The sequence below is a fragment of the Ascaphus truei genome, chromosome 3, assembly GCF_040206685.1.
Source record: "Ascaphus truei isolate aAscTru1 chromosome 3, aAscTru1.hap1, whole genome shotgun sequence".
In the NCBI taxonomy this organism is placed as follows: Eukaryota; Metazoa; Chordata; class Amphibia; order Anura; family Ascaphidae; genus Ascaphus; species Ascaphus truei.
The window spans coordinates 210116601-210140587 of record NC_134485.1 but is presented as its reverse complement, the minus strand read 5'-3'; the positions used below and the strand labels follow the sequence as shown (position 1 = coordinate 210140587).

General features: G+C 50.2%; 1 protein-coding gene across 3 annotated transcripts in view; it reads right to left on the bottom strand.

Moving 5' to 3' along the window:
- CAMKK1 (calcium/calmodulin dependent protein kinase kinase 1) overlaps nt 1-23987 on the bottom strand; it is a 328954-nt gene that overhangs the window by 173364 nt on the left and 131603 nt on the right. For all 3 annotated transcript variants that reach the window (XM_075589999.1, XM_075589997.1, XM_075589998.1), the window contains exon 3: nt 8814-8861. In XM_075589999.1, coding sequence (XP_075446114.1) covers nt 8814-8861 — 48 coding nt within the window. The remainder of the gene's footprint in view (nt 1-8813; nt 8862-23987) is intronic.

Here is a 23987-nt window from a genome sequence, read left to right as displayed (position 1 = left end):
TTATAAACAAATGTTTCAGTGGCTGCCCCCAATCTTTAGCGCATTAATAATATGATACTGAATTTATGTATTAATCCCTCAATTCATTCAACACAAAAATGTATAATTAAGGGTATTTCTCCCTTGGTTATGTAGACCAACGGTGCGTAAACTGGGGTGTGACCCCCAGGGGGGGACAGGAGATTTTGGGGGGGGGTGTGTGGGCGGTTGCATAGGCCCCGCACTCTTCCCCACAGCATTTAAATTAAATGCCGGGGGATCGCGTGAGGCCTCTGCAACCCACTTACCTTGATTCTGGTTGCTGCTATGACGCGTCGCCATGGCAAAGCGCCGTCAAGTGACGCCGCAGGGTCACGTGAACCCTAACGTCACTAAACGCCGATACAAGAGGTGAGGGGGGCGCGAGCACGGGGGGAGAACTCTAATAGTTTGCGCACCCCTGATGTAGACAAGTTAAACAAAGCAGGGTAAGTGAGTTAATGACCCTGAACCACGTACCTTACTGGCAAATTAAGAAACTTCTCAATTGGGCAATAGTACTCTAAGTACAGAGGCATATACCGTAGTAAGTGTAGCCGTGTCCCCTTTTACCTCCGGTGCCGGGGTGGGGGACGGCTGCGGTGTATGGGAGCGGCCATCGTGTAGTTCACGCATGCACAATTGCGCATGCGCAGTGAGGCGAGAAGTTGCGGCGGCCATTTTAGGTTCATGCATGCGCAGTGGAGTCTTTGCGCATGCGCAGTCTCCAGAGTTGTGGCGGCCATCTTAAGAGAGGCTCTGCAAGGGACTACCTCAGGAGTCAGAGGGACATGAAAGTACAATGTATACACAGGCAGTTACTGGCAGTTACAGGCAGTTGCTGGCAGTTGGAAGACGGGGAGAACCGTTGAGATAGTGTCCAGGGAGCAGTGCTCCCCTGGACTAGGACTAGGTTTGTCCCTTAGGTACCAGCTAGGTCCTAAATCCACTTCTAGATTGTGGCTGCTATAGGGAAGACCCCAGACAGGAACGCTACCCTTTAGCCTTATAGTGTCAGGTGTTGCACCAGTGAAGAGATGCCATGCGGTGAGCTGGAGCCTGTGGTCTGTGATCAGACCACAGGCAACTATAGACATTAAGGGACACCCTCCAGCTGGAGCTCCCTCAAGAGGCGGAAGCCTATGCGGACCAGAGAGAGGATTCAGCAGACGTCGTGGGATCAGACGGATCCTTTTTGCTCATTCAGCGGTACCTGGGTACAAGAGTGCCCAGGGAGGTAAAGTGCACCACCGGTTTACTGGGGTAGCGCTACACGCTACACTTGGGTGGGACTGACTCATTTGGGGAAGACACCAGGGGTATTGGTGCCACGCACCCTATGTATTTGGGGGACACCCACACTGTGTTATTATTGTATTGTTTGTTATATTATATGGTACTGTTATATCATTATTCTATTGTCAGTAAACCAATTGTTATTGTAACATCCGCCGCAACTCCTGCCGGAAACCGCCCGGCTGACGCGTCACACGGCAGACCCACGCGCCCGCGCACTGCCAAGCCGGTACGCGCACACTCTGAAGGGAGCCGTCGGCGCCTTCCACAGGGAGGAAACTAGACCGCACGTCTGCGTAACGTCAGCGCTCCGCGCAGCGCATCGTACACGGGTTGCCCGGCAACCAAAGTAATCACCAGGGAAGCCTGACCTGCAGGCTGTTTCAGATTAGTACCTTCCGGACACCATTGGAGGACAGGATCACACACCTGCAAGGTAATTGGATCCTTCCTACTTATATACCTGCTCCTGTCTGTCATTCCTTGCTGAGCATAAACTCCTGTGTATGCATTGTGCTCACCGCTGCTGTTTAGTTGTGTCTTGATCCCTGCTTGGCCTTACCTGTCTGTTCTCTCCTGTCCTGATCCTGGCTGTTCTTCGGATTCCTAAACTCTCCTGCGCTTTGACCCCGGCTTCGTCCCTTGACCATTCTACCTTCTCTGACCCTGGACCTTGGCTACGGAAATCTACCATCCTCCACTCTCCAACCCTGAATTACGGCAAGTACCCTGACTACCCTGACCTCTCCAACCCTACGACGCTGAACGACTTGGACTATGCATTCCGGACAGGACTGCGTGGTTGTGGGTCAGTGTCTTTCCATCCCCACCTCAGCCCCGCGGTCTTCAGTCCTGTTTGTGGTGAGCGCAGCGTGACAATATGCTCAGCCCAACAAACATGGACCCCGCTGAGGTGGCCTGACGTTTAGACACACGAGGAATGCTTCCGGCAACTTACCGGATCATTCACACTTAAGGAACAACTAGTCTCCCAACTTAAACAAGACATTGATACCCTTACCGAGCAAGTTAGACGCCTGGCCTTATCTACAGCCAACACCGTCCCACTCGCAACCGCTCCCGTTCCCACGACGCCTACCTCTGAGCCACGACTACCAACGCCCAACCGGTATGCAGGGGATCCCACCGGTTGTCGGGGGTTTCTGAACCAGTGCTCCATACAGTTTGAGCTGCTTCCCTCTCACTTCCCTTCCTCACGATCTAAGGTCGTGTACATACTCTCCTTGTTGACTGACGCTGCTCTAGCCTGGGCCTCTCCCATCTGGGAGCAACACCCCGATCTGACGTCAGATCTCGCCCTCTTCATCGCCGAGTTCAGAAGGGTGTTTGACACCCCAGGGCGTAAGGTTACCGCCGCATCTACTCTGCTTAATATTTCCCAGGGAGACCGTACTGTGGCTCGCTATGCCCTGGATTTTCGGACGGTGGCTACGGAGACCGGCTTGAACGATGAGGCCCTATCCGCAGTCTTCTGGCAGGGCCTGTCCAAACGTCTGAAGGACGAACTGGCATCTCTCGATCGCCCCGCTGGATTTGAAGATCTGATAACCCTGTGCATCCGCATGGATCAGCCTCTCCAAGAGAGAAAGATGGAGAGAAACAAACACCCTCGAGGTATACAATCGCCCTCCTTTTCCACCATAGGTCCTGTACTTCCCACAACTCCCGTTTTAGACGAACCCATGCAGCTGGGAGGGACTAGTCTTTCGCCTACCGAGAGGCAACGGAGAAGACGAGCAGGGCTGTGCCTCTACTGCGGCAACAATGGACACCTGGTGATCAACTGTCCGCTTAAACCGGGAAACGCCAAAGCCCAGTGAGTATTAGAAGGATCACGCTGGGTACTGCAACCTTTCCCCCTCCTCAACCCTCTACTAGGATTTACCTACCCATCTCCATATTCGGTGAGACCTTCACAGTTCAGACACGGGCCTTTCTGGATTCAGGGTCAGGGGGAAACTTCGTTGACCAAGAGTTTGCGATCAAGAATAGAATACCTTTGGTACCCAAAGATCGACCGGTAGGCCCTGAAGCCATCGACGGACGACCCTTGCAGCCTGCGTTTATTTCCCTGCAAACTGCGCCCCTAAAGATCTCGACCGGTGACTTCCACTCTGAGACCATAACACTAGATGTTATCCACACTCCCTCCACGGACATTATTCTGGGACTTCCGTGGCTCCGGATCCACAATCCGGTTGTTGACTGGACAGAGTCCACGCCTCTACGTTGGAGTTCCTATTGCTTGGAACATTGCATGTCTGCTCCTAAGGCAGTGGCAGGTCTGGAGGTCACGGATCCTGACAGGATACAGCTGCCGGTGATATATGAAGACTTTCGCGACGTGTTCGATAAACGCCAGACAGAGGAACTTCCGCCACATCGTGCGTACGATTTCCCGATCGATCTTCTACCCAGCGCCATTCCCCCGAGAGGAGGATCTTACCCATTATCTATACCTGAGACCCAGGCTATGAGACAATATATCCAGGAGAATCTCCAGAGGGGGTTCATTCAAAAATCCTCATCACCTGCTGGGGCAGGCTTCTTCTTCGTCAAGAAGAAGGACGGAACCCTCAGACCCTGCATAAACTATCGCGGTCACAACAAACTAACCATAAAAAAACGCTACCCCCTTCCGTTGATAGCAGAATTATTTGACAAACTCCAAGGAGCAAGGGTCTTCACCAAACTGGATCTCAGAGGCGCCTATAATCTGGTTAGAATCAGACAAGGAGACGAATGGAAGACCGCATTCAATACTCGCAACGGGCACTACGAGTACCGGGTCATGCCGTTTGGGTTGTGTAATGCCCCTGCTGTCTTCCAAGACTTTGTCAATGACATCTTTAGAGACCTTCTGGACCGTCATGTGATAGTATACCTGGACGATATACTAATTTTTTCCAGATCCATGCCTGAACATACGGTTCACGTCAAGCAAGTCTTACTGCGCTTAAGAGAGAACTACTTGTTTGCTAAGCTCGAGAAATGCCATTTCCACCAAAAATCTACCTCCTTTCTCGGCTACATCATATCTGACACCGGTCTCGCTATGGACCCTACCAAGGTCAAAGCTGTACTCGAATGGCCCTGTCCTCTCTCCCTCAAGGCTATCCAAAGGTTCCTCGGCTTCGCCAACTACTACGTTCATTCAAGGATTCTCATCGGTAGTAGCACCCATCACGGCGCTCACCCAGAAGGGAGCTGACCCTAGAAATTGGTCTAACGAAGCCCTCCAGGTCTTCGAGAGGATAAAGACGGCATTCGCCTCAGCACCCATCTTGATACACCCAGACCCTTCATTACCTTTTTCTTTCGAGGTTGGCGCCTCCGATGTAGGAGCAGGTGCTATACTCTCCCAGAGAAAGAATCCTCAAGCTCCACTTCACCCCTGTGCGTATTTTTCTAAAAAAAAATCCTCCGCCCAAAGGAATTATGACGTGGGTAACCGTGAGCTCCTCGCGATCAAATTGGCCTTAGAGGAGTGGAGACACTTACTGGAGGGCACGGAAACACCAGTCTCGATATTAACAGACCATAAAAACCTACTTTACATTGAGGGAGCACGGCGACCCGGGTCTCGCCAGGCAAGATGGTCCTTATTCTTTACACGCTTCAACTTCCTTATCTCCTATATCCCAGGGTCTAAGAACCTAAAAGCCGACGCCTTGTCTCGACAGTTCCTGGTAGAGTATAACAAGGTGGAACAGACGGAGACCATTCTCCCATCCTCTTGCATTGTGGCTGCCAATACTTTCAGTGCATTGTCTGATATTACCAAGGCTCAGAACAACATCCCAGCAGGACTCAAGGTTCCGGAGGATCGTTTGTTCACCCCCCTTCTTTACCAGAGGAGAGTCATCGAGTGGGGGCATTCGTCCAAGACAGCTGGTCATCCTGGCACCAAGAGAACTACCGAGTTCATTGACCGCAGGTTCTGGTGGGCCAACATGCGGAGAGACATACAAGCTTTTGTAGCTACATGCTCTACTTGTGCACGGAACAAAACTCCACGCAACAGACCTGCGGGTCTCCTTCAACCATTACCCATCCCGGAACGTCCATGGACACACATATCTATGGACTTTATCGTTGAGTTGCCTAAATCTAGAGGCATGGATACCATACTTGTAGTGGTGGACAGGTTTTCAAAACAGGCACATTTCATCCCGATGAAGGGTCTACCCACCGCACCTATGTTGTCCGACATTTTCATCAGAAAGATCTTCAGGTTTATTTATTTATAAAATATTTTACCAGGAAGTAATACATTGAGAGTACCTCTCGTTTTCAAGTATGTCCTGGGCACAGAGTTAAGACAAATAATACATGTTTACAAATACAGTTACATAATGAGCAGGGTATACATTATATACAAGACATAGCATGCACAGTTAAAGATCATTTGTATTATGGGCGTATGAAACAATTACAGACCACATTAAAATGTGTGACAGCCTTAGATTTGAAAGAACTTAGACTGGTGGTGGATGTAAGAGTCTCCGGTAGGTTGTTCCAGTTTTGGGGTGCACGGTAAGAGAAGGAGGAGCGGCCGGATACTTTGTTGAGCCTTGGGACCATGAACAGTCTTTTGGGGTCTGATCTCAGGTGATAGGTGCTGCATGTGGTAGGGGTGAGGAGCTTGTTCAGGTAGCTGGGTAGCTTGCACATAAAGAATTTGAAGGCTAGACAGGAAAGGTGAACTTTGCGCCTAGACTCGAGTGATGACCAATCTAGTTCTTTATGGGACACCCCCAGGTCATAGTATCTGACAGGGGATCCATATTCATCTCCTGGTTCTGGAGGGCGTTTTGTAAGAGTCTGGACGTCACACTACACTTTTCGTCAGGCTATCACCCCCAGACCAATGGGCAAACGGAACGCACCAATCAGTCTCTTGAACAATTTTTAAGGTGTTTTGTTGCCGATACTCAAGACGACTGGGCGGAACTTCTCCCGTGGGCAGAATTCTCCCATAACAATCTTCAGAATGAATCGTCCCAACAGTCACCGTTCATGGTCAACTATGGCTTCCACCCTTCTGCACTCCCTTCTCTTATCTCGAAGTCTGGAGTCCCGGCCGCAGAGGACAGGATCCTCCACTTACAAGACTTATGGCAGAAGATCCATCTTAACCTACAGCACGCTGGTAAACTACAGAAGAGACAAGCGGACCGTCACCGTAGGGAGGTCCCAGGGTACTCTGTAGGACAAAGGGTCTGGTTATCCACTAAAAACATTTGTTGAAAGGTAACCTCACCCAAACTTTCACCGCGCTTTATCGGACCTTTCCGCATCACTAAAAGGCTCAACCCAGTAGCCTACCGGCTAGAACTGCCTAAGAATATGATGATTCCCTCTGTCTTTCACTCCTCCCTTCTAAAACCCTGTCTACATGACTCATCCTCCAAAGGACAACCTAAACCTCCACAAACCATACTGGTAGAGGGTCAACAAGAATACGAGGTACAGACCATCCTCAACTCCAGAATGTCCAGAGGAGGATTGCAATATCTCGTACACTGGAAGGGCTATGGCCCGGAGGAGAGAGAGTGGATTCCTCATCGTCAGGTACATGCTAACCGTCTCATTCATGCCTTCCACCGTAGTCATCCTAATAAACCATCCATGGGTCGCCCGGCGGTCTCCCCTCAAGGGGGGGATACTGTAACATCCGCCGCAACTCCTGCCGGAAACTGCCCGGCTGACGCGTCACACGGCAGACCCACGCGCCCGCGCACTGCCAAGCCGGTACACGCACGCTCTGAAGGGAGCCGTCGGCGCCTCCCACAGGGAGGAAACTCAACCGCACATCCGCGTGACGTCAGCGCGCCGCGCATCGCGCACCCGCGCGGGTTGCCCGGCAACCAAAGTAATCACCAGGGAAGCCTGACCTGCAGGCTGTTTCAGATTAGTACCTTCCGGACACCATTGGAGGACAGGATCACACACCTGCAAGGTAATTGGATCCTTCCTACTTATATACCTGCTCCTGTCTGTCATTCCTTGCTGAGCATAAACTCCTGTGTATGCATTGTGCTCACCGCTGCTGTTTAGTTGTGTCTTGATCCCTGCTTGGCCTTACCTGTCTGTTCTCTCCTGTCCTGATCCTGGCTGTTCTTCGGATTCCTAAACTCTCCTGCGCTTTGACCCCGGCTTCGTCCCTTGACCATTCTACCTTCTCTGACCCTGGACCTTGGCTACGGAAATCTACCATCCTCCACTCTCCAACCCTGAATTACGGCAAGTACCCTAACTACCCTGACCTCTCCAACCCTACGACGCTGAACGACTTGGACTACGCATTCCGGACAGGACTGCGTGGTTGTGGGTCGGTGTCTTTCCATCGACACCTCAGCCCCGCGGTCTTCAGTCCTGTTTGTGGTGAGCGCAGCGTGACAGTTATATACTGGTGTGTGTATCATTTCACTGTAAGTGGTCCTGAAAGGGGTTATCCCACTGCGCTGGGATCCCTCTCAGGTGGAGACGTTGCACCAAGGAGAACAAAGAGCTCACCCCAGGCTCCCAGCTGCGGAGGCTCAGGCCTTCTGTGAGCCACAGGTAACGGCATCACACGTAGTTCCCTTAGACACGGGGAAATGGGGGCTACATAAGGTTATGGGAAATAACCAGACTTATAGTCACACATACTCAGAAATAACTGGCTATTGGAGGACCGGCTGGGAGAGGTGATGCATAAGACACACGCATTTTACTCTTACCGACTTTATCCTGATGAAAGGTATTTTATAAGCTGGGATGGCATTAACAAATATCAAACTCAAGTATTTCTTTTTTTTTATTTCAGTGTGATATAGAGCTATTGAACCCTAAAGCAAATACTCTTGCAAGGCTTTTCACATTGCAAACAGGAGTTCACTTTGTGCGTTTACTTAATGTATCACGGTGATAACACAGTTTCATTTGCATTCATAGCTGTGGTTGACATTTCCACAGCATTCAACCGTCTGTGTAAAACATTACTGGTTGAACTATTTCTACTGTAGATTCTATCAAAAAAAATAAATAATATATTTAAAAAAAAAGAAAGTAACATTTTAGTCAAACAGTCATCTTATTACCAACAATAAAGTGAGAAAAGGTTTCCAATACAGTGGTGCTTGCTGTACAATCGCTGCACATTATGCATCACAACAAATTAACACATTTGCTATCTTCTTGTCAAGCATTTGACAGATTAGAGCTGTTCTGAATCCGTTTGAGCTATGTTTAATGAAATACATTAAATCCAAATAGAATTTAAAGGAATGCCACGCAGGGCGAGATGAGCTGTCTGATTTCCTCGGTTTGCTGTATAAAAATCATGCATTTCTGAGTTTTTGGAATTACAGACAGGAAAGCATTCTGACTGTCTGTTCGTTTCCCAAAACATCAAATGAAAATAAACGTAGACCTCGGAGCTTATCACTTGATCAACTCTACAGTATGATAAGACCAAACCACTGAATACTTACTTTGCCAATTTCACTCTGGAGTTTGTACTGGTTTAACTGCACACAGTCCTTTAAAAGAAAAAGGAAGAACAATGTTAGTCATGGTAAATGATATGCTGATATACCTTAGCAAAAACATTTAAACCCTCATTTTAAAAATGAGCATGTAACAGATTTAGGAAGCAGTAATCAGGTCCAGTTTAAAGACTCTTTATGGCGTGGTGCTCTGACAATAAGCAGTGCCACCGTATTTCCTAAGCTGTTTTATGAAAAATCTGATCACGTCCTGTGTAAATTAATTTACGTAGCTGGAAGGCATCTTCTACACTCACTGCTTCTGGAAGAACTAGATTCACTTAAAGCTGCATTAACACCATAGTATTAAATGTAAACCAATTTAAATTTCTGCCTAATAACTTATGACCGATGATTTATATGATAATTTATTATGTGGCGATGCTAAATGTAACAATAAAAAAATTATATTATATTATACTTGTATTTTGTATTTATATATTTTTTTATTCTAAGGTACTGTATAAATAAGCCAGTGTCGGATGGCACCTTATGGCCCATTGAAGTGAATGAGCAGTGTCTTCCAGCACCACAAACGTGAATTGTCTTAGGGCAGAAAACTGCTTAGTAAATCTGGGCTTTGTTGCCTTTCAAATCTGAATGTATTGCTATACCTCCTATCATGCTGCAATCCTTAAACATCTATTTAGTAGGTTAATGTTACAATTAGACATGAATGAGGTTACAGACCTTGTTTACAAGGTTTATTTTAATAGTTATTAGAACTAAACACACATTTTTTTTGCAGGGACCAACAATTCTTTTTGCATTCCGGTTAAAGCATCAATAAAAACTATACTTGAGTAAGTGAGGGTGCTAAATGTGCATAGTGCTATATTACAGATCCCGAAGAGTGTACAGTAGATGCTAAAGATTTACAGCTGACAACTTCCCTGAAAAAACTGCCAATAGTGTCATATAGTTCTCATACAGAACAGAACCAACAATTTCCAGGTCAGATTATAGCCATTATTCCATATGCTGTAAAACCGCCTTCGTTGTGCTGGAGAAGATTTTAGTCCCATTCGTTTGCATGGAGTGAAACTCTTCTCTAGCACTGGGAATCAGCCGCAGCATTTTAAGGAAGAGTGTATGACGTTTTTAAAAAAAAGAATGTGGTCAAAAATACTGAAAATAGATCACAAAAGTACAAGCAATTACACCGTGGGAATAAATGCGCAGATCACACTTTTCTTATTTGGGACATTGTTTATGGCTGCAGCCAAATGAGAGACCACAAACCAACAGTTGTGTTGTATTCTTCCACATGGATTTTCTTAGTTTCCTGAACCTTGTGATTGGAGACTGAGCAAGAGAAATATTATCTTGCTGCGGTTCTAAAATCGAATGCATTACCAAGCTGAGCAGCCCGTTGTACCCAGTCATCGCTCCCACCTTCTACAACAAATCTTTGCACGTGAGACATCTAATAAGAATGCTTGGTATATACACAAACAAATGCTATGAGGCGATGAAGTACAGCATATTTACATTTGGTAGACTATTATTTTGTAGCAAGTAGTAGAAATTGGTCCTTATTTGTTAATGTTTGTAGGTTTTATGGCCATACACTGTCAGAGCATATCCAGACCTTTATCATTGGTCAGGTATTTAGCGGACTCTCTCCTCCCCTAACTCCTCCTATAACCACTCCCTAAAATGCTCATCGCACGTGAAGCAAACGGAGGTAAAATGCAGAGCCAAACAACCTCACACGACCTTACACTGATGTAGTCAAGCAGAATAAAAATTTCACAAAATGACGCAATCTGCACCACTTTGGGAGCAATGCTACCCTTAGTTTGCTTTTATTACATTTCAGATTTTGCATTTTCTAGAAAAATTCCCCCATAATTTTCAACTGTAGAAAACTAAAAACATATCCTCTGGAGAATGAATTCATAGTAATAATGTGGCAAGCAAAGTCAAAGCACAAGGATGAAACGTCAGATTCACTAACCTCAGATGCGGGTTATCGCACTGCAATACTGTATTAACTGCTATTGGCTTGACTGGCAAGGTGGGATTGCAGTGGGATAACACATTTTAGATGCTGATGAATCTACCCCAAATTTCTACATTGGAGTAAGTGACATCCTGAGACCAACCTTCCCCCTCCCCCGCCTCCCCCTAATAGAAGGGCAAAAACACGCTTTCTAATTGCACAGTGGTAAAAAAATATTATTCTGAGTACAAACATCAAACTGATCAAAAGGAGGAATGTTTTTTATTTTTCCAATCTCAATAATGTTGTAATGGATGAGAAAAATTGTCAACTTGGTGCTATTCCAGCAACTTAACTGTGAGTTACTGGATGTACGGGCTCCCAGCAGGAATCATTAACCAAAAATGGACGAGAGGGAGAAGTTATCCTCCTCTGGTGGTGTAAACCAATTCCATTGCAACCTTTTTATGGACCAAAAAGAAAACATCATCTCCAATAATGTCATTTTACACTAGCTTTCAACATCTCCAATGTTTCCTCTACAAATGTGGGTATGTGAATTTTCATGCTCAGGAAATATAAGGCATCTTAAATGGAACAGGATTTAGTGTGAAATTATTTTTTAGAAGCGTCTTCGCAAAATGGGACACTGGTTTTGTACAATTGAACCATCATATTGCTTTGATTCTAATGAAAGGAAGCAGGCAATGATTCAATAATTTGTGTGCATTTTTTTAAGACCAACCTCTGAAAATTTTTTAAGGTCATGTTTGCAGTACAGTTTTCAGGCATGTCTTTTAAAATCCACTCTACACATTAAATGATACATTGAGCACCGACCGCTAAGGCAGTGAAAGTGTTAATTTGGTAAGTACTTTATTTATGTTCTCTCTCAAATGTTGAGATTGAGGTTGTGCCCTGAATGAATACCTTCCAACTATTCAAGCAGCTTCAGTATGCTCCGAATCTGTCAACTTTGTGTTTACTTAGGCAATGTTAAGGCTTGTTTCAACATCGGGCATTAGCTGTGTGTGATTAGATTTAACACAGGAACACACTCCTCACTCACCAGGTCTTGAAGCTGCTACTAAAAGTGGTGCTACTGGAAAATGAAGACACACACATTTGTACAGAACTCAGAGGAAGTGGATATTCTATCCTTTTAATATGCCCAATACAGCTGAACCCCATTATAACGCGATCCTCGGGGGCCACCCAATCCGATCGCGTTATAACTGGGATCGCACTAATTTTTAAAAAATGGCCGCTGCGCGCCAGATCGGAAGGAGTAGGGAGGAGGCAGGAGTGAGGCGCCAGCAGCCCCAGCACTTCCCCCAGCAGCCCCAGCACTTCCCCCAGCAGCCCCACCACTTCCCCCAGCAGCCCCAGCACTTCCCCCAGCAGCCTCACCACGATCCCCCAGCAGCCCCACCACGATCCCCCAGCAGCCCCACCACGATCCCCCAGCAGCCCCACCACGATCCCCAGAAGCCCCACCACGATCCCCCAGCACTTCCCCCAGCAGCCTCACCACGATCCCCCAGCAGCCCCACCACGATCCCCCAGCAGCCCCACCACGATCCCCCAGCAGCCCCACCACGATCCCCAGCAGCCCCACCATGATGCCCCAGCAGCCCCAGCACTTCCCCCAGCAGCCCCACCACTTCCCCCAGCAGCCCCAGCACTTCCCCCAGCAGCCCCACCACGATCCCCCAGCAGCCCCAGCACTTCCCCCAGCAGCCCCAGCACTTCCCCCAGCAGCCCCAGCACTTCCCCCAGCAGCCCCAGCACTTCCCCCAGCAGCCCCAGCACTTCCCCCAGCAGCCCCAGCACTTCCCCCAGCAGCCTCACCACGATCCCCCAGCAGCCCCACCACGATCCCCCAGCAGCCCCACCACGATCCCCAGCAGCCCCACCATGATGCCCCAGCAGCCCCAGCACTTCCCCCAGCAGCCCCAGCACTTCCCCCAGCAGCCCCAGCACTTCCCCCAGCAGCCTCACCACGATCCCCCAGCAGCCCCAGCACTTCCCCCAGCAGCCTCACCACGATCCCCCAGCAGCCTCACCACGATCCCCCAGCACTTCCCCCAGCAGCCCCAGCACTTCCCCCAGCAGCCCCAGCACTTCCCCCAGCAGCCCCAGCACTTCCCCCAGCAGCCCCACCACGATCCCCCAGCAGCCCCACCACGATCCCCCAGCAGCCCCACCACGATCCCCCAGCAGCCTCACCACGATGCCCCAGCACTTCCCCCAGCAGCCCCAGCACTTCCCCCAGCAGCCCCACCACGATCCCCCAGCAGCCCCAGCACTTCCCCCAGCAGCCCCAGCACTTCCCCCAGCAGCCTCACCACGATCCCCCAGCAGCCCCAGCACTTCCCCCAGCAGCCTCACCACGATCCCCCAGCAGCCCCAGCACTTCCCCCAGCAGCCTCACCACGATCCCCCAGCAGCCTCACCACGATCCCCCAGCACTTCCCCCAGCAGCCTCACCACGATCCCCCAGCAGCCCCACCACGATCCCCCAGCAGCCCCACCACGATCCCCCAGCAGCCCCACCACGATCCCCCAGCAGCCCCACCACGATCCCCCAGCAGCCCCACCACGATCCCCAGCAGCCCCACCATGATGCCCCAGCAGCCCCACCATGATGCCCCAGCACTTCCCCCAGCAGCCCCAGCACTTCCCCCAGCAGCCCCAGCACTTCCCCCAGCAGCCCCAGCACTTCCCCCAGCAGCCCCACCACGATCCCCCTGCAGCCCCACCACGATCCCCCAGCAGCCCCACCACGATCCCCCAGCAGCCCCACCACGATCCCCCAGCAGCCCCACCACGATCCCCCAGCAGCCCCACCACGATCCCCCAGCACTTCCCCCAGCAGCCTCACCACGATCCCCCAGCAGCCCCACCACGATCCCCCAGCAGTCCCACCACGATCCCCCAGCAGCCCCACCACGATCCCCCAGCAGCCCCACCACGATCCCCAGAAGCCCCACCATGATGCCCCAGCACTTCCCCCAGCAGCCCCACCACGATCCCCCAGCAGTCCCACCACGATCCCCCAGCAGCCCCACCACGATCCCCCAGCAGCCCCACCACGATCCCCAGAAGCCCCACCATGATGCCCCAGCACTTCCCCCAGCAGCCCCACCACGATGCCCCAGCAGCCCCACCACGATGCCCCAGCACTTCCCCCAGCAGCCCCAGCACTTCCCCCAGCAGCCTCACCACGATCCCCCAGCAGCCCCACCACGATCCCCCTGCAGCCCCACCACGATCCCCCAGCAGCCCCACCACGATCCCCCAGCAGTCCCACCACGATCCCCCAGCAGCCCCACCACGATCCCCCAGCAGCCCCACCACGATCCCCAGAAGCCCCACCATGATGCCCCAGCACTTCCCCCAGCAGCCCCACCACGATCCCCCAGCAGCCCCACCACGATCCCCCAGCAGCCCCACCACGATCCCCCAGCAGCCCCACCACGATCCCCCAGCAGTCCCACCACGATCCCCCAGCACTTCCCCCAGCAGCCTCACCATGATCCCCCAGCAGCCCCACCATGATGCCCCAGCACTTCACCCAGCAGCCCCACCACGATCCCCAGGCATATTGGGGAGAGGGAGGAGGCAGGAGTGAGGCGCCGGCAGCCCCAGCACATTCCCCCAGCATCCCCACCACCACCAGAGGTGCCTTTCTGTTTATATTTTTTTTATGTATACATAACTTGTGATCTACCGCTCACCTTACTATGCAGTTATAGATTAAATCTTAGTATATATATATATATGGTTATCCTGCCGGTGCAAAGAGGATAGTGTGAACAAACAGAAACATACAAAAGGAGGCATACCAGATATATAAATGTGGACTGTCACCCGTTACATTTACATTTTAATTGTTTTTAAAGTTAGTTTAGAGCATGCGCTTTATGTTGTGTGTCATTATGTATATTAATAAATGATTGATTATTTTTGCCACATGGCTTTTAGTGGCAATTGTCCTCTCACAATGTTGGGAGCGATTGCTTACCTGTACCGAATGGCTAACTGAACCACATTTATATATCTGGTATTTAAACCTTGTTATTTACTCCTAGCCTTGTGTGCAGCCAATGAGGATCTTTGAGGAGGATTCTGTGCCTCCTTTTGTATGTTTCTATATTTTTTTATGAACTGAAGGCTATAAAACTGAATTGCAAGAAGAATAGCCCCCTGCTGGTATCAATAACGTATTCAACAATCATTCCCCACTGGTGACTTGCTCAGTGACAGGAAGCCATGTGAAGTCTATTGATGCCCGTCACAGCACCCTCATTACATTCTAAACACAACGGCTCATAGTTACCAAGTTCTGCTATTCTATAAGACATCTTGTGGCTCCAGAAGACACCTTATTGTCCATTCCCTTGAATCAACTGTTGGGTATCTTCCTGCACCATAAGGTGTCTTATGAAAAAACACTGCTTACTAAATATGGGCCAACATCTCCAGTGTTGGGTCATTCCCAATTATAAGACCTGTGGTAGATCGTCCATCTGCCCATGGTAAATTTAATTTAAGTTGCTCAGGCAGGTTCGTACACACTGATACGCTCTATTAAGATAAGTTAATGGAAGGTAAAGTAAATATTAAGATAAGTTAATGGAAGGTAAAGTAAATGTACAGTATACAGTAGAAAAGTTTTATTGATTGCAATTGTCGAAGTATAATATTTTAATATTTTTTATAGACATATTAAATTACAGTACCATAAGCTTGTGGCCCTTCCAAGCTTTAATTTTTTCTCTCATCCTGTCCCCTTAGAAAAACAGAGCACTGGCCGAAGTTGTCCTACACTTAGATTCCCCCTAATTCAGACGGGGAAAAAAATTCTCACCCTGCAGAGTGAATAGGAAAAGGTAAGGAAAAATGTAAGTCCACTGTAAGTCCTTTAATTCATGGTACTGTACATGTTAAGTGATATATATATATATATTTAAATAATTCATAACAGAGTTCAGATCTTAAATTAACATTATCAGGCTGCACAATGTTTTGAGACTACAATTGAATATTTATGCATTTTTTTTATTTATTATTCTTGTGGCTTTGCTTTATCTTAAAATAAAAATAACCAAAAAAAATCATGAAACCTTTTAATGCTGAAAGGATTTGATTCAAAGCAGACATGACCTACAACTCAGTGGTCCCAGTTTGATATGCTGTGAAGCAGTTTCCCGCAGCACGGGAGGATTTCAGCTCTATTTGAACAAATAGGACTAAAAAAAACAGCCTCATAGTAAATGAAATAGGGGCCTTTGTGATAATTGACGTCTAGAACGCTAAAAAGGTTCAACATGATATACCCAGGAGGTACTACAAATGTACAGTATCTGCCTGGAATGGGCTAGGTTCTGGAAGCCCTGAAGGTCCTGGAGAAGGGTGGATTTTTGGTAAGTTGCGATGGACCAATAAGAGAGCTTGTCAATAGAAGTTTATAGCGTGCACAGAGCTACATCTCCAGAGACAAAGTTCTAGTTCCCTCTCTGATTATATCACAGGTTCCATTACTACAATTTCATTCTAGCAGTGCACCCTCTCTTGCCAGTCTCCCCTCCAATCTGTTCAAAACACTGCATGTATCTCAACTACTGATTTACCAGCCCTCTCTGCCAGTCTCTAAACTTGCTCCGTTCTACCCCTTAGTAAGAACCAGGCTCCTGGATCACACAAACAAATATATCAATAGTATGTAGCGGTCATGTAAAATGGCTACAGTCATCTCTCCTGCTGACAGTAAGGCTTGGTAAGTTGTGGGCATGCCAGCAGTAATTATGGAGGTTTGCCCTCACACCCTGGTGGGGTGCCCTGTGTATGGATGGGAGTGGTCACATGCTCTGACTTCATGGTTAGTGATGTCAGGTTGTGTGTCAGCTTCCAGAGTGTACATAAGGCACAGCACTGTGTCTAAAAGTTTGTTCTGTGAGTTCTGGGGAGTTTAGTAGTCTTGGGAGTTCTGTTAGTACTGCTCTGCAGAGTCTGAGAGGAGTAGGAAGACTGTGTCCAGGGACCTGGCACAGGGCTAAGATCCCTGCGGGGATAGGGAATCCCTAATTAAGGAGGAGGATTACCTTTTTAAAGGAAGCACGGTCACCATGAAGGGCTGATTACACCCATTGTGGGGGGCAGCATGGCCTGCCGTACAATAAAGATGCTCTTAATCAGAAACCCTCTCGTGTACATGTGTGGAGTGAATGTACAGAGAGGAGCACCACCGAGGAGTTCCTCGCCAGGACCATCCCCAAGAGACCGAAGGGACCCTGATGAGGTGGAGGCGCTGCACTGGAACTAGGTAGGACTCAGCACACTACCTCAGCTGCCTGTCTGGACGGGTCCTCCCCACCCACCATCATGCGGGAGACTCAGGAGTCCTGTAGCCAACAGGTGCACCACCAGACACTACCACACTGTAATGGGAACCGGTTAGACCACAGGGGCCAATGTGAGATTGGGTGGGTCAGGCCGGTTCACAAAAACCGTTACATTTGGAGGCGAGCTGCTGAGATCAGATCTGTCAAACAGGACAGGCTCTAGCTAGGCACACTGGGAAACAGGGAGAGTGTCTGCTGCCACTCTGTGCTGCGTTGGGACGGACCTAGGGGTGGTCAGGGGGCTGACAGGGTATTGTCAGTTCGCAGGGACGACCTAGGGGCCTGAAAGGAGTGAGGGGTTTGGAGCAGGGCTATAGCTGACCGAGTCACCTTGAGGTAGTGCTAGTGGTAGGACGCCAGAAGGGATAGCCTGTTAACGTGGTCAGGAATCCTGGAGAGGGTCTGCGCTAGGCTGACCAAGAGAGGTAGACGCCCCAAGTACTGCATGGCAGAGCCAGAGTACTCTAGCCCATTCCAGACACTTACCATAGGGAGCACAGACTGGGAGGAAGGAGTAACAGCAGACACTGAGCGAGTGAGCCTAGCCTGAGGTAGTGCAACATGAGTCCAGCCTAGATCAGGTACATATGTGGTGGTGCATCTGAGCAAATCTTTATTGTACTGGTGTGGTGGCTGCCCCGCAGAGCGGAGCCCCATGTACGATAATTGGTACGAGAGCGTGACGACCAAAGGAATGGAGGATCCGCGTGGTGCGGAGAGCCCAAAATGGCGACCAGAGGCTGATGGGGAAGGCACCCGTGGCGTGCGCCCCACTGAAGAGCCAACTGTCGCTGAGCTGTCCTTGACTAATCTGCTCTGGAGTGGAGCGAAGGCTGTGGCTGCCCCGTTTTTATCCTGTTTGGGACACCGAGGTGCCACCCTTGAAGAGTGTGAGGACATTGTGATAACTGGGGGAGAACCCAGTGAGGAAAGCAAACAAACGGACATTGTAGACTCAAAAGCTACCCAAAATGGCGGCTCCCGCTTGCTAGGGAGACCGCGTGGGCCAGTCGCAGATGACTGGGCTGATTCAGGACTTGCAAAAAGCTGGCCGGGAATGGCGCGAACAGCAGAGCCCCGCCCTAATGGGGGGTATGGCGCGAAAGCTATGGCTGCGCCTTCATGGACAGTGACTCACTCGGCCCCTGTGCTGAGTCAACCGCTTAGTTTATGGGATCCACCCCTGATTTCCACCAGGGGGAGTGACTTTCAATTATGGCCTGTGGGAATGCAACCACTGGGCCCAGGGACTGATATCCAGACGGCGCCACTACAAGAAGTAGTTCCGGCCGCGGAGGTAACGTGCAAGAAGGAGGGATATTTTGCACGAAAAGCAGCTGCAAGGAGAAGGCGGGAACTAGCCGCAGGAAAAGAACCCGACTCTGATGAGGAAAGTGGCGCGAAAACGCAGACCGCGCCCACCAGGACTGAGAAAGGCGTGGCCTTAATTAAGGGGCATGTTATTCCCCTGTGGGATCCGCCCATAATTGCAACCCCTGGGGGCGGGTTCCAGCTATGTCAGCGGAGGGAGGAGCCGAAGCAGGAAGTGGCTGGCCCAGAAGCTTCTACCAGTCAGTTGCGAGGAACCACTGACCTGGAGAGACCCATACAGAAAGTGGTCCCTAATAAGAGAATGGCCTGCTCCTCCACTGTGGGCACTATGGTCTCCACCCAGCCCTACTCGGTACCCGGCGGGGTACTGGTAGTAAGGGTGGCCAACACCGAGATGGTGGTCGGGCTCTGCCTTCAATGCGGGCTGCCCGGAGGCGCTGTTAATACAGTGGCACGTTGCCCACAATGCGGGACATTATATTTGTGGCCAATGCCGACGTTCATCCCAATTCAATCTGCTGGCCCCCCGGGGGATACGGTCAGGCGCTCCGCCGAATCCCCTGGTGCACTGTGGATCAGCCGTGCAAGTCCCGGAGAAAGGGGACTGGAGTCGATTAAGTCGGCTGGGTCAGCAGCAACCGAGACGGTCGGATCACCCCCCGACCGCACTGGAAAAAGACTATCGCCCCGATCGGTGACCCCTAAGTCGGGGAAGGGAGACTACTCGGATGAGGATCTCCGCGAGCTAGCGGAGGTGAAATCGAGGCCCAGGACAGAACCGGGGAGGACGACACCCCGTGGCGGGAGTAGCAGCCTGAAAAGCAGGGCGTCCCCCGCAGATCGGCGAGCCAAGAGACGGAGTCCCTCCGCCCCAGGATATGGTGGCGACGGGCGAGAGACGCCTACACCCCTGCGGAATGGTAAGGGAAAGCCACTTTCTTACCTTGCTCCGGTAGACGGTGTAGCGGAACCAAGGCCGTGCCAGGCCCAAGACGCACGTGCGGAGAAGACACCACTTCCGGTGGAGACGACGGCGGAGCTTCCGGATGTCGTCATCGAGGAAGAGATCCTGCATGGGGGCCCAACCCAAGATGGCGGCGCTTCCGGTTCCGGTGACGACGTCGTTTCCGGTGGCGACGGCGGAACAGACGGGAAGGATGCAGCGACGCTTCGGCGATCGGGGGAAGGTCTCCGATCAACTCAAGGGCCCAAGAGCTGGATGGGCGAACCACAGACTGAGGAGGGTGAGCTATCCTCCTTGGATCAGTCCATGGATAGCCGGGAACGGGTCGTAGCCCCGTGGCATATCCCCTCTTGCCCTTACGCCCAACCCCACGCCCTAGGTAAAACCCCTGCCCCTGTCACCTGTTCCACGGGATCCCCTCCTAGCCTGGAACTTGTGGACATACCTTTGGGGGGGGAGGAGAAACGGACTGGGGAAAGACAGCGCAGTTGCGCTACGGAAGGCGATTCTCGGGGAGGGGGAGAATTAGGTAAGGCCGCGGTAGGCCGGTGGTTGCCTCCTGCGACCAATAAAACAGAGGAGAAGGTACCGGGATCATACCCATGGTCCAAGCCTCGCTCGGAAAGGACATCGGGGGTATTCTCATGGGGGGATGCGGAAGAGAGTGACTGAGGGGATTTCCATCGGTTTAAGGAACACCGTTGGTGGGCTCCACTCTTCGAAGGTTATGTGGCCTGTATGGACCGTACGCGGTTTCTCATCCGCCGGGAGGAGGTAGTAGATTTTTGGTGGGCCAAAGGAGAATTAACCCCTGAGCAAAGAGATAGGGAATTGCAGGACCGGTGGATTAAGATTGAGCACAGGGAGATAGAGCCCATGGGTCCCGACACACTGTCAGATCCTGTGGATCCTGACGAGCCCCTGTCATGGGTGTTACCTGGGAGGGCAGGTAGGGCTGACCTAACTAGGATCAGTAGAGCGGAACGGGCAATAATGGCTCGATATAAATCTTCCCACGGGTTGGAGTACCCTTATGTCCCTGAACCCCTCATGGAGGAGATAGAAGAGAACAGGGAAAGGTGGCTTAGGGAAACCATCGAGATGTACCTGGTCAGTAAGGGAAATGAAGTTACCGGAAGGAGGACAGAGGACAGGATAGATCACCTGATGCGAGTGTGGAGTATAGGGAGGAATATACACAAACACAGGGTGACCTATAGGCCCGAGAGGGGACTGCCTAGGCATTACTATGTCACGGTCCTGGATATGGGTGGTAGAAAGGTTAAGAAACCTGACCCGAATCACTATTATTAGAGGGTAATAAGGCACAATGCGGGCTCGTGGCTGCTGGTCGGGGCGGGCTTGGCGAGATGTCACTGTGGTCATTTTTCTGTTATACAGTATGATCTGTATGATGTTAACAATTATGTGTTTTGTGTTACAGTGCTTCCTGGAAGAAGGTATGCAAATTTAGGTCCCAGCGAGGACGATGGGATTCACCAGGGGGAGAATGTAGCGGTCATGTAAAATGGCTACAGTCATCTCTCCTGCTGACAGTAAGGAGAGTTGACCGATCTCTTGTATTTAAGTGGCTGTATATCGTGTAAAGGCACTTCTTGACAAAGTGCTTTGCACGAAACGCGTTGAAGGGTTGCGTCCCTCTGTTTTATGCCTTGCTAACAATAAAGAAAGCTTTCGCCAGACCTGCTTTCGTTTTTGGATGCTGTGCGCTACACAACCACATCTCTGCTGACAGTAAGGCCTGGTAAGTTGTGGGCATGCCAGCAGTAATTATGGAGGTTTGCCCTCACACCCTGGTGGGGTGCCCTGTGTATGGATGGGAGTGGTCACATGCTCTGACTCCATGGTTAGTGATGTCAGAGGTGTGTCAGCTTCCAGAGTGTACATAAGGCACAGCACTGTGTCTAAAAGTTAGTTCTGTGAGTTCTGGGGAGTTTAGTAGTCTTGGGAGTTCTGTTAGTACTGCTCTGCAGAGTCTGAGAGGAGTAGGAAGACTGTGTCCAGGGACCTGGCACAGGGCTAAGATCCCTGCGGGGATAGGGAATCCCTAATTAAGGAGGACGATTACCTTTTTAAAGGAAGCACGGTCACCATGAAGGGCTGATTACACCCATTGTGGGGGGCAGCATGGCCTGCCGTACAATAAAGATGCTCTTAATCAGAAACCCTCTCGTGTACATGTGTGGAGTGAATGTACAGAGAGGAGCACCACCGAGGAGTTCCTCGCCAGGACCATCCCCAAGAGACCGAAGGGACCCTGATGAGGTGGAGGCGCTGCACTGGAACTAGGTAGGACTCAGCACACTACCTCAGCTGCCTGTCTGGACGGGTCCTCCCCACCCACCATCATGCGGGAGACTCAGGAGTCCTGTAGCCAACAGGTGCACCACCAGACACTACCACACTGTAATGGGGACCGGTTAGACCACAGGGGCCAATGTGAGATTGGGTGGGTAAGGCCGGTTCACAAAAACCGTTACAAGTAAAACAGACATTTGAATGTCCTTTTAATAGTGTGGACATAATTCACAACGTTTCGGGGAAATCCCTTTGTCAGGTACAAAAACATACAAGTTCAAGCCTTCAAATTCAGACCCAAGAGTCTCATCCCTTTGTTTTAGGGCTCTAGATCAGTGTTTCTCAGGCCTTTTCTCAAGGAACCCCAGCCAAATCTTCATTTAGGAATAACAAATCAATTCCCAATCACAGAGGTAATCAAAGAGACATGCTAAGGGAGATGGTATCCGGCGGCGGTGAGCCCCCGGCGTTAAAGGATAAGCCGGTAGAAGAATCATCACTTGTTGTTACACAGGCAGAGCAGGACAGCAGGGGAGGAGCGCGCCCCTGCGGTCTGACCCAGAAGTCTTTCTTACTTCCAGTGTCTGCTGCTAGAGCGCGCTCCTCACCCCGTGCCGTCCTGCTCTGCCTCAAGTGCTGATTCTTCTACCGGCTTATCCTATAACACCCGGGTCCCGTTGCCGCATACCATCTCCATTACCACAGGTAGGCATGGAGGAAGGGGGAGATCTGATGATAATTGGGGGAGATCTGATGATGAGGGGCAGAGTTGAGGAGAGATGATGATGAGGAAAGATGATGAGGGAGAGGGAGAAAAACATTGCAGTCAGTATTAATATTAATTGGGCCCTGAAAAAAATGTTTGCTCGGGGGCCTGCACATATCTAGCTACACCACTGCCAAAAGTCATGGGGGAAATAACATTATCTGCGATGATATAATGCCTTGGAGGGTTGAATAATGTACGCCACATGTGTAGATCTTGCCTGCTGCCTCACTCTTTCCTCCTACTCCTGAACAGAAAATGCTAAGGCGTTATGCTTTTGTTGTCACAATGGCTTAATAAATATATGAACCTGGGACCTGTAACAAATACTCAATGAAAATCGTTTTCAAATGACATTTCATAAATGTTATGATTTCAAATCACTGGAGCAGGATTATATTCTTATCAAATATTTTATGTAGACTTTCAGCAGTCGCATTACAATACATTTAAAGCAGCAAATCCGCCAAATTAACCTATTTATTCTCTGTAACCGGGGTGTTCTCCCGAGTGAAACTGCAATATATATATATTTTTTTTGTTGCTAAACCAGTGTTTCCTCGGTGCATTTGAACAGCGGTTCAATAAAAAGCCACAAATTATGATGTTGCAGCTTCCTATTAGCCTGTAAGGCCGCGCTTATAGTGCTGGCGACATGACCGATGACGTCACCCGTCGCCAGCACGAAAGTTATAATTTGATTTTAAGCGACGTAGCTTGCGACAAAGCTAGTGACGTCACGAAAGGGGGCAGGCCGAAATCTCTGATTGGCTTAGAGACAGTCACATGTGGCGACTGTCTCTAAAAAAAATCAAATAGACCCGGCTTCAAAATTTTGTCGCTCCATCGCGCTTACTATAAGCGTGTGTGACGGAGTCAATATATTTGTTTCGGAGCGACGTTGCGTCGCCAGGCACTATAAGTGCAGCCTAAGATTCGGAACATTTGGTGGCCTACTAAACTCCCTGTAACAGAGGAGAACAAAACTGAACTGGGGAGTATCTTGGGGTACCCTGGGTTTCACTGGGGTTAAAAAGAGTGTGAATCAGCACGGGACGGGTTACAATGCTGTAAAAATAATTGTGTAGGCTGGATTTCTGTTTTAGGTAGGGTGACCATTCGTCCCCGTTTTGCCGGGACAGTCCCGGTTTTTCGTGTGCTGTACTGGTTGCCTGACTGTCCAGAGAATGTCCCATTTTTTTGTGTCGGCGGCGGTGCGCGGGGATGAGGGGGGCGGTGCGCGGCGGCGGGGAGGAAGAGGATGCAGAGCAGCCCGGCAAATATTTTTTCTTACTGCCAGGGGTTGGGCTTCTGCAGAAACGTACCGGGCCGCAGGGGATTGGATGGAGAATGCCGGGGGCGGGGCTTTAGAATGCCGGGCTGCAGG